The 11,075-nt window shown below is 39.2% G+C and overlaps 2 protein-coding genes across 2 annotated transcripts; one reads left to right on the forward strand and one right to left on the reverse strand.

Moving 5' to 3' along the window:
- The first annotated feature begins 680 nt into the window (after window positions 1–680).
- SQRDL (sulfide quinone reductase-like (yeast)) lies at window positions 681–8,211 on the forward strand. The gene is made up of 9 exons (XM_010295482.1): window positions 681–938; window positions 1,296–1,466; window positions 1,973–2,026; window positions 3,600–3,794; window positions 4,694–4,903; window positions 5,382–5,565; window positions 6,469–6,536; window positions 7,454–7,632; window positions 7,998–8,211. The coding sequence occupies exons 1-9, from the start codon at window positions 705–707 to the stop codon at window positions 8,053–8,055; spliced, it is 1,353 nt and encodes a 450-aa protein (XP_010293784.1). The 5' UTR covers window positions 681–704; the 3' UTR covers window positions 8,056–8,211.
- Window positions 8,212–8,756: 545 nt separating this feature from the next.
- Window positions 8,757–10,846, reverse strand: LOC104615193 (nicotinamide riboside kinase 2-like). The gene is made up of 6 exons (XM_010295483.1): window positions 10,763–10,846; window positions 10,434–10,620; window positions 10,119–10,190; window positions 9,378–9,484; window positions 9,061–9,152; window positions 8,757–8,950 (listed from the first exon to the last, which is right to left on the reverse strand). Exons 1-6 carry the CDS (start codon window positions 10,821–10,823, stop codon window positions 8,945–8,947), a joined length of 525 nt encoding a protein of 174 aa, XP_010293785.1. The 5' UTR covers window positions 10,824–10,846; the 3' UTR covers window positions 8,757–8,944.
- Window positions 10,847–11,075: the final 229 nt, after the last annotated feature.

The following is an 11,075-nucleotide window of genomic DNA, read 5'->3' on the forward strand; positions in this document are numbered from 1 at the left end:
GTATACACAAAGATCCCAGATCTAGGAAGATGTAAACTCTTGTTTAATTGAAATTTGTTTTCCTATCAAGCTTAGGGCTCACTGCTTCTGTAAGAATGGCCTATTACACATGCCCTTGCGCAAAGCACCATAGAACTGGGCATGCTTACCCTGATGGCTTGCACCCTGCGGGGTGTCTGATGTGTGCATATGCTGGTACATCCTAACATTAAAGTACCAAGGTAATGATGTGTTTGGCTGACATTACAGTGAGTGGAAAGGCACTCAGAACCTCGACACAACTACCTTGTTCACTATTTCAGTGATCTACAACACCTAGCAAATTCTTGTTCCTTTTTGCAGCATTCATCTCTTCGGGGTTGTAATATTACAGCTGGAGTTACAGCCTATGCATCGCCTGTGCCATAGGATCAGATACGCTTTCCTGCCACAGTAACCAGAAAATGTTCTTATGCTTTGTTAGAATTTATTTGCTTGTATGAAATTGCAATTTCCTGGCAGAGGCCATGATTGACTTTTTTTTTTCCTTCTTCCCCAGACTGATTACAATCCATTTGCAAATTAGTGGCTTAGCTGCAACAAAGGTTTAGAATTATAATTCTTGCCTTGAAGACTCATCCAGGCATACAAATAAATATAAATTCTACCTTCTGCAATTGTTACTGGTGCCCTTCCTTATCTTGCAGCTTTCCACCTACTGAAAGATGTCAGCAATTGGAGTCGTGTCCTCCTGTTCCTGTCTCTGTCCTGGTGTACGGCTGCTGAAACCAGGAATGCAGAGGGTGGGCTTCTTCGGCTTACATACAGCAGCCAGATGTGCTGCCAAGGATTATTATGAAGTACTTGTGTTGGGTGGAGGCGCTGGTGGAATCACCATGAGTGCTCGGATGAAGAGGAAAGTTGGGGCAGAAAATGTGGCTGTTGTTGAGCCAAGTAAGGTAAGTCTTCCTTGTCTGTAAAGCATTGAAAAGAATAAGCGTTTTTACATACATGACCAGATTGGTCTGATTCTCATCCCTCTCCAACCCCACATTTTTAACTGGAGAGGAAAGGAAAGTGGAGAGGAAGCCAACTAGCCATCTTGTAGAAGGCTTTGCATGAAATTTGTTGCTCCATGATAGAGATACATGCATCCCTCCAGCTTTGTCATGCAAAACTCTTGGTTTTTTATACAGCTTCTTTTGTTAAGAATAATACAATGTTAAGAGCACATTGCTACCTATGTGGAGTGATGTACCGTCATCTTAAAGTCCCTTTAAACAGTTCTTAAATGTCCATTTGAACATTTCTTTCAGACTCATTACTATCAGCCACTGTGGACCCTGGTTGGCGGTGGTGCAAAGCAGCTGGCAACTTCTGCGCGTCCAACAGGAAGCGTAATGCCTAAAGGTGTCGAGTGGATCAAATCTCGAGTTACAGCTTTGGATCCAGATAAGAACTGTATCTGGCTGGAGAATGATATCAAGGTAATAATGTTAAAAAAATATATATATATTCTTAGTCTCTTACTCTGTGTCATGAGTTGTCTGTCTACCTCCTGCAGATCCCCTTGCCTATGGAGCAAGACCTTCTTCCAGCATCTAGGAAGCCAGGAAATTCCACTTAGTCTTATGAGAAGTACTTGATCCTAAAATATGTTTCTAATGAAAATTGTTATAGATAACTAGGTTAGAATAACATCAACTTAAAATATCATTATCATAAGTCTTTTCCCTGTTTATAGTGAACTGAACACAAAAGATAGAATATTTTCCTCCAAACACTGTTTTGTGCATAGCAAAGGCTCCGTGTATAACTCATAATGCAGTTAGCATTTTAACTATAAATTATTCTTAGACCTTAACAGTACTATTACTAATGCTCCCTATATCTCCTTGCCTTATGACTCTGTTGCTGTCAGATAACTTAAATTTGCTTTGAGGTAATGTTTCAGGTTTTGTCTAAAATACTTTTTTTTCTCCTTACGCAACAGATTTCTTACAAGTATCTGATAATTGCCCTTGGGATTAGTCTGCATTACGAAAAGGTATTTGTTTCACAGTAATAATGTTTTTATTAGTTTTAATGGCATCACATGCCCTTATGATTCACTAAAGTAAATGGCTGTTTTTTACTGCAAGATATTGAATGCTAATACTAACTAAGAGCCAGAAGACAGCCTAATGACTCTACTCCTTCCACAGATCTCTATGTAATAACTCAAATTACCCTTGGGAAGGTCTTGTAAGACAGCTGCTTTGCATCTCTGGCAGTATCAGCAGATGGGGCAGCAAGTTAAAGCTAGAACTTAAAGGCAGCCTGTAATAATGAGATGGTATGCTGACTGTGGTCTGAAGCATCACTAATGTAAACAGCAGTGAGGAACACACAGCAGTGAGTAAAATCTGTCCTGCAGAATTAATTTGACTCACCCTCACCTTTCTTAAAGGATGCACTTCAAAAGGGACCCGGCTGGGTTACCATGCTTGTGATAAATAGGCTCTGGAGCCCTCCCCATCTGCTAGGTTTCCTGTACACTATACAGTGACACTCAGACAAAATGTTAATGCCATTGTATGGCACAGGAACGAACATAGCGATACGTAGGAAAACACAGAGGCAAGATGTTTGAGCAATTTGACTCTCATGGTTTTAACCTGACCTGAATAACATATTTGAGTATCTCTCTGAATAGCTCCCAAGGCATACACAAAGCAAGAGCTGGTCTTAGTTAACTATAGTCACACCAGATAAATGCTGGTGATTAGCTTAGTGGAATGAGGAATTGCATTGCATTCAGTGACCCTGTCAGTCTTCATATATATCTCTTCAGTACAACCCAATAAAACTAAATTCAGTATTCAGTAGTAGAAGCCATGTAATAGAGTTAATCACTATTACTCTGTAGTGAATAAAATTCATAGTAACAGATTTATACGGCTTTAAAATGCAAGTGGCCAGTTTAAAATGAGGGATGGTTTCTCTTACTTGTCTTCAGCAACAGCAGACCTCCTGGTGTAGACTGTAATGTCCCAAACACATTGCAGTGCATGTAACGAGTTGGTTTTCTCACAGAATTTCTGCAACCCATTATTTTGAAATGGGGACAACTCCCTTTCTCACAAGCAGATGTGCAGGCATAGTAGTAGTGAAATAATTAATGGAGACAGTTGAGTTAAAACAAAATAATATGAGGAAATGCAGGTATCTGCAACTGACTACTAAAAAGTTTCATTCACCTTACAGATTTTCATAATGCCCCTTTTTTTTTTTTATTACATGATTTTTACTTACGATGGTGTGGCACTGACTTTATATATTCTTACTCCGAATTTCATGCACTGGTCTACAAAAACTTGGGTCTGGGTCTGCACTGAACACTTATGCTACAGACGTTGCAGAGCAGAGTCATTTCAGTAGATGTTGCATCTACTAAGTTCTAATGGAAATATGTTTGATTTCTAGGCTTATTTTCAAAAATGCCAACTAGCAAGTATGTATGGACTGTCTTTTTGCTAGAGGCTTCTTAAGTAGCTATTTCTCAAGTGTGCATTTAATACTTGACAATGATGACAAAATTTTTGCCACCTGTACTTTAAACCTTAATTTCATTTTCTTAGATCAAAGGCTTGCCTGAGGGTTTTCATCACCCTAAAATAGGTTCCAATTATTCAGTTCATACGGTAGAGAAAACATGGAAAGCTTTACAAGATTTCAAGGAAGGAAATGCTATCTTCACTTTTCCAAATACTCCAGTGAAGTGTGCAGGGGCTCCTCAGAAGATCATGTATTTATCAGAGGCCTACTGGAGGAAAGTAAGTATTTTACTCTCTCTGACAGTGCTTGTTCCCACGGTTGGAAGGAAGGCTTACTCTAAGGGGTTCATATGATCTTTTAAAACAAATAAAAACCACAGAAGAGGAATGTGACGCAGGATTATTAAAGTGACTGAGTTGCTTTTGCTATTATTAATGTATAATAAATGAAGCTAACTGAATTGTACATAAATATTTAACATATATTTAATACTGGAGAAACTTGTCGAATTCAGAATCCATAAGGAAAGAATTGCTTACCCTGTATCTGGTGAGCTACAGATACAACTGTTCTCAGCCTAATTTATAACTTCAGGTGGTGCACTAAAATCATGCTGGCTGGAATTAAGTAATTCTTGTTACTTTAAGTACTTAATACCTGTTGCCATTTGTCTTTCTGCTAGTCTGAAAAGTGGCTATGCTTGCTCCTTGTGGTGTACTGTCTCAGCATCAGGAGGAGTCTTAGCCAGGCTGTTAAAGCAAGCTTAGTGGAAACAAAAGACAACTTCAAGTGGAAGTCTCAGGCTTCATATGTGTTTAAGTTTCATGAGCTATCTGAATAATGCATAGAACTGAAGGTTCAGAAAGCTATATAATGCTAAGCTGCCACAAATGCTTAACCTGCATATGGCAGTTCCTCAGTGAATTGCAGCCACCTCTTCTCACTAGCAGTTTGTGTGGGGTGTCTTCAGTACCTCACTCAGGGCAAAGATTACCTTGTTTACCTTCTAACATGGTGTGAAATAGCTCTATCTCAAGAGTCCTGATGTTAATACTTCATTACTAATTGAACTGCATTAATACATCTATCAGCTCTTCAGTAGTGCAGCATGTTCTTTGTCTCTGCTAGCTTGTCACAGTTTCTTAATAGAAAAGGCTAATTTGATCTCTCTGTGCAGACAGGAAAACGTTCCAAAGCAAACATAATGTTCAACACTTCACTTGGTGTCATTTTTGGTGTTAAGAAGTATGCTGATGCATTGCTTGAAATAGTAAAAGAGAGGAATATTGCTGTTAACTATAAGCGCAACCTTGTAGAAGTTCGAGCAGACAAGCGAGAAGCTGTGTTTGAAAACTTGGACAAACCCGGAGTGACTGAAGTTCATCAGGTCAGGAGCTTTCAGACCTCTAGTTTGGGCCTATCTCCTTTCCTTATATACTGTAACATAACTGCCACACTGTATAATATAATGTGTGCTTTGTTGTGTACCGCTGAGAGTACCGTCTCTAATTTTAGCAGAAAATTAAGAAGTTTGAAACTAAGGTGGAGAGAAGAAAAAAATATTTCATAAATCATGCCTGGAGTCCTGTATGCCGTGTTAGTACAAGCTGGAAATGTCTCAGATGTTTACGGAGGAAGGCAAATTGCTGTTAATGCCAGTCTAAATAGAGTTGCCTGATAAGGTTCATGTTAATAAAAGGATGCACTTCAAATTGGAGAGTAAATTTTCATTCTATATACTTGTGTTTTTTAAAAAAACAACAAACCAAGAAAGCCCTCTCCACGCTGCACTTACTGCCTTATATCAACACAGGTATGATTTGCTCGGATACACTAGCTGTTGAGTGCCTTTTCTTTCTGTCTAGTATGAAATGCTTCATGTCACACCCCCAATGGGGCCACCTGAGGTACTCATCAACAGTCCTGTCTCAGATGAAATTGGCTGGGTGGATGTAGATAAGGAAACTCTACAACATAAAAAGTATCCCAATGTATTTGGTATTGGAGACTGCACCAACCTTCCAACATCAAAAACTGCTGCAGCTGTAGGTAAAGTTGCACATGTGTGTTTTGTGTGTGTAGTGAAAAGTGTAAGAGTGACAGTAAGCTTTTTGTTTGGTTTGTTACTCCTGAGGTCTTGACTTCAATTATTTCTAACTTCCAAAAAGATCTAAGTCTCCTGGGCCAACTAATTAGCTACAGACCATGCTGATGCCATTAACCCACAGTTCTCTTGTCCCAAATGCCTCACAGATGAACTAATTCTCTTTTCTGTGTTCATGGAACAGCATAAAATGAGTGTACTGCTCTTGCATTCCGTCGTCATTTGGTAACAAAACTTGCTGCTCTATCTGAGCAGCTCATGCATATGTGTCAGCTAACTGATAAGTCACTGTTGAAGAATCCCATGTTCTGTACTTGTAGCTACAGGCTCCAATATAAAAACACTTTATGGTCTCACAACTGAAAAAAAAAAAGGCAAAGGGTGGAAAAAAAGAAAGGCTATACTGTATGATATTGGTGTGGGGAAAAAAAGGCTATACGGTATGTTATTGGTGTAGCGTGAAGAATGGTATCGTTAACTATTCCAGAAAATGGGTGTAGAATACTTCCCTTACAGCACTCAAAATGAAACAAAACTTCAGTGTGCCAGAATCTTAATGTGTGGGAAGACTGAGAAAGTATAATTCAGTATAGGAGAATGGCATAGGCTAAAAACATACAGCTCAAGTTTCATTAAACTTTAGCATGTTGGAAACGGAGAGGCCAAACCATTCTTCCAAATATTTTTTTTCTTACCTAAAACTGTAAACTCCCCAAACTGATTTGACAGGCAAATTCAATTACAGCTGAATTGTCCAACAAAATGCCTGACTAGTAGTGTTTGCTCTTGCAAAGACAAGAATTGCTGCCTGAAACAAAGCCTTAATACACTTTTTCTTTTTTATGCAGCTGCCCAGTCTGGAGTCCTTGATAAAACTATTTCCCTGGTAATGAAGAACCGGTTGCCAACTAAAAAGGTACCTACGGATCTTGTCTTAGGGAGGAGTTATCTTGAATGTTTTCTCCATTGTTATGCAGGATGCAGGAAGTCATGAACCGGAAGGCAGGAAGGGCTTTGCAGCGGCAGTTCTGGTGCTAAATGGCTAAATACTGTATGTCATAGTAGTAATTTGGTTGCGTAATTCATATTCTCGATACTGCCATTAAAAATACTGTCCAGTTCTCTGATTTCTGAGTTGAAAGAAGTTTAATGGCCGATTAGTCTGAGTTATTCACCAATGCAGGTGACTTATTTAAACCATTGACTAGTACAATCCCTACTCCAGGAAAACCCTTGCAAACTTGACACATCTGTACATTGTTAAACTTGGCTCCCCTGTACAGAACATGATCTTTTAAGAAGTTAAATTGAAGGTTTTGTACTACAGAAGATGTTAAGCCTATAATTATGTTCCAGTTTCTCTTTGAGACTTGGCTTTCATTTTACATATGGCTTCTGAATTAATATTCCTTGGGGTACCAACCTGAATATCATCATCTATACTCCTGTGATCCTCTGGAGATTCTTGCAACTAGATTAAAGATTACATTTTTATACTGTTAAAGCCAGTGCCAGCTCATATCCTGATTTACTGGTCACCTATTCTACTGGTTACAATAATAACCAACAATTAATGACACAAAGCCCTATTGTTCTAGGTTAGTTCCCATTTAAGCACTGTTGTTATGCAAATCTACCATCTACATTTGAAAGAAAATGGTTATTAAGCCGTAATTGGCTTAGCAGCCTTCCAAACTCGTTGGTATTAATGCTATAAACGTGGAAACCTCCTAGTAAGTTATTTTGAAACATCAATGTTAACCATATGGCTTGTCGTACCTCTGCACTTGGATTGGGCGCAGATTAATGAAAAGGGGGTATTCTTCATTGCAGTATGACGGATATACTTCCTGCCCACTAGTAACAGGCTACAACAAGGTGATTCTAGCAGAATTTGACTACAATGCTCAGCCTTTGGAGACCTTTCCCATTGACCAGAGTAAGGAGAGAGTAACCATGTACCATATGAAAGCTGATATGATGCCTTTTCTCTATTGGAATGCACTACTTAAGTAAGTATTTTGATTCTGAGCAGGCAGAGCTGCTGTGATCATTCAGAAAAGCCAGGTACAGATACCTGTTCTGGCTTAGTTCCTTGCTAGAATAGAAGCAAACAGAGTGCATGCTTAGTCATGACTAAGACCTCAACTAGCTGAAGATTTTGGGCACTTAGCTAGTAACAGGGGTTTGTTCAGGCAGAACAGGGTTGAAATGCACAGAAGGGCACCCCTTGCTCAACTGAAAATCTCAAACTGAAATGATTCTCCAAACCAAACCCTTAACACTCAGTCGCAGCACGTATGGTGTCTTTCCCTTCCAAGCCTGACTTTGATAGTATATACATAAAACTTGATTTAACAACTTTCTCCATTTCTAGGGGATACTGGGGAGGACCAGCTCCCATCAGGAAGCTACTGCATCTGGGCTTGAAGTAACTACTGGTTCCTAGTGTTGGTCAAACCCTTTCAAAGAAAAAGGACTGGTCTCACAATGGATCAATACATATCTTCCCTCTTTGACTACCTAGCAGACTTTTTTTCTTCAAATCAAGTTTTTGTCCTAAATTCAATTTTCCCCCTACTAGGGATTAAGCCTTCCTATGTTCTTTCACCACTCTTCTATGGAAACCAAGGCCTTAAACTACTTCTGTACATACACAGGAGTTTAAACTTGCCTTAAGCTACAGAATACTGAAGTCTTCTACAGCAATCAGTAATTTTAAAGCTGTTGTATATGGAAAATTTTCTCCCCCACTCTAAACTGCATTGTCTGCAACTGAGATCAATCCATGCACTGGATTTAATAAAATGGCCTGAAAAAGCTCCTGTTGTTCTCTCATTTCTGAAAAGCAAAGTCAATCCTAATTTCTTCATCAAGAAGCATACTTATTGCCTAATGAGACAGATTATAGAATTTGATGCAGGTTATTGAAAGGAACTCAAAGCAGCATGTGTGCATATATATACACACACACATATGTACACAACGCTCCTAGGATAGTTGTGCCACTTCACATCAGTTCCACTATAACATTTTACTCTCAGAAGTTAAGAACATGTGAAAGGAATTCCCCACAGACTGGAGTCTGGGAGAAGACTGAGATCATCTGAGGCCACAGACTACGCTAAAGCACAAATTAAGATGACAGACAAGGGGGAAGTGCTTTTTAATTATGACCATATATAACTCGGTTTCAAGGGAAGATTGAACAAAACTGAATTTAAGAGTTGAGTCTTCACAGAAGCTGGAACTTCACTGGCAGTCAGGTAGACAACGCAGAGCAAACAGGAATCATCTTCACTCACAAGAGTCAGCAGCAGCAGCTTATTTCTAAACAGAAAGATATACATGAACATATTTCAAGTTACAGCTTCATGCTTTTTCAACATTGCCTTCAAAAGGGTTGCCTTTGAGTTGCAATTATGAACACGAACACGTACCTGCATGTTAAGTAATTCTTCAATCTTATTTTGGATCTGTCCATACACATCATTAAACAGCTCCTCCTTTGATTTTGTTCCATTCAAGTGCACTTAAAGTAAGAAAGTAAAATTAAGAGCGCTGTAATTGAATGTTTCTGTAAGCCTGCCAGATCCTAATTTAAAGGGCATGCCCTTGACTGATACCAGAGAAATACACTCCCTCACTCCACCTGCTTCAACTCCTCTCATGCATCTAACAAGTATGTATGTCTCAGGTTTGAAAAGGACTCTCAAAAAACAATCCTTAAAAAGTGCTTTTGTCATTAAAGACTTACCCACATCAACTCCCAGATCTTCCATTATCTTCCTGTGCTTTACATACATAGGCCAAACATGGCCATCAAACAATCCAGGTGGATCTGGTACAGTGTAATTCCTTGAGCTGTAAGTTAGTTAAGACACTGTTATTCAAGAGTAATCTAATTACAGCTCAGGGAAATGACAGTTCATTAAGTTTCTCTACACACTAGCCTGAGCCCGTTGTCTCCAATGCAGTTTTTGAGTTTATCAAAAGTCAGTATTTAGCGTGAGCTGCAAGCATAAAGATACCCCAGAAAAGTTGGATTTTGATGTGCAGGTGCAAAGCATTCAAGTCACAGAAAAGATTCCTAAGACACACTGATCTTAACACTAACGAATAACCTTCCCTCAAAGGTTTAGCAGAACTTTGGATAAAATAGCCGTCTGCATATTCCTCCAAAATGTACTTTTTCAAGTTTAACACATTTCATTTGCATTAAGAACAGTGTACATGTACAACAATACAGCCAAATATGAAACCCCAAGACCTAGGAACCTTATCATTGAAAAACCAGAAAGGGAGAACGCCTGTTGAAAGATCTGAGCATTAGCCTCACATATACAGTAGGAAGGTTTTGGGTTCGTTTGGTGAAGAAAGCTACAGTCTTGTAACACTAGTGTTTATCCTTTCTTATTTAAAAGCTTTAGAGAAACAAAGTCTTGAATGGAGAAAAATGTTATTGGGCTAGCAAGGGAACTTAGAAAGATAAACTTACCTTCTTCTCCTTTTACACTCTTCATATGGGATGGAAAGAAAGTACCGATGGTGGAATACGTCAATCAGTGGCCTGAAAGAAATACATGTTTGGTTACAGCTAGGCTGTTTGATTAGTAGCAAGAAATGGAAAGGTAAAACTGCACCCATTTCCTGTACCTAGAGCCATCTTCTGATTTATGACACCTAAACTCAGCGGTAATCAATACCAGCTGCTAACTCTTGGTTTAGAACAGGTCTTTGTTATTCCCTTGGAGGTTTGCCTGTCATGTAAAACCATGTAAAAGTCAAAATATATGAAGGCACATTTGATTACCTGTAGGTGTAAAGTAGAAAGCCTTCAATGATAAGAATGTGGATTGTTTCATCTCTTCCCTCCTTATCTTGTAAGATCTGGGCATCCAGTGTGTTGTTGATCCCATGAGAACGTTCAAACTTGACTGGGTTTTTTATCCAAGCATTTATGGTACTCATCATAGCTTCCATATCTAATGCACTAATCACTAAGGCAAGACAGGCAACTATCATTAAGCAGTAATGAAATATCCTCTTGTAATAGAGTCAGTACAAAAACAGCGCACATAAAGGATCAAAACACTCAGAGCTTTTGAGTTACATTTCGGTAACACTGTAGCAAAGCCTTACCATCATACTGTTTAAACCCATCTTCAACTTCTATTTCATCTTGGGGCTGAAAAACAGTCATAAGAAAAAAAACTGTTTGGTCAGGACAGCTACTACGAAGCTTGATACCCACCTCACAGCAAGAGTCAAGATCCAAACCCCGAAGAATCTTAACCCTCCACCAGGCTTCTTTGCATGCAGATAAAAAGTGATAGTAACGATGCTCAGATAAAGGAGCCTGCTCCTCTATCTTCCCACCGACACAAGCACACGTGTAGCACTCCAGGAAAACGGAAAGTCATCGGGACGTACTGCGGCGCGGGCTCGCCCGCCC

This window comes from Phaethon lepturus, unplaced genomic scaffold (genome assembly GCF_000687285.1).
Source record: "Phaethon lepturus isolate BGI_N335 unplaced genomic scaffold, ASM68728v1 Scaffold48879, whole genome shotgun sequence".
NCBI lineage: Eukaryota > Metazoa > Chordata > Aves > Phaethontiformes > Phaethontidae > Phaethon > Phaethon lepturus.

Bases quoted from the DNA above. Each gene is read 5' to 3' on its own strand.
- SQRDL (XM_010295482.1), top strand. From the start codon at position 705: ATGTCAGCAATTGGAGTCGTGTCCTCCTGTTCCTGTCTCTGTCCTGGT. The intron at 5,566-6,468 runs GTAAAGTTGCAC...TTTTTTATGCAG, and splicing joins AAAAACTGCTGCAGCTGTAG to CTGCCCAGTCTGGAGTCCTT. The intron at 6,537-7,453 runs GTACCTACGGAT...TCTTCATTGCAG, and splicing joins ACCGGTTGCCAACTAAAAAG to TATGACGGATATACTTCCTG.
- LOC104615193 (XM_010295483.1), bottom strand. From the start codon at position 10,823: ATGACTGTTTTTCAGCCCCAAGATGAAATAGAAGTTGAAGATGGGTTT. The intron at 10,621-10,762 runs GTAAGGCTTTGC...GTCTTGCCTTAG, and splicing joins TGGGTTTAAACAGTATGATG to TGATTAGTGCATTAGATATG. The intron at 9,153-9,377 runs GTAAGTCTTTAA...TCTTACTTTAAG, and splicing joins AGATCTGGGAGTTGATGTGG to TGCACTTGAATGGAACAAAA.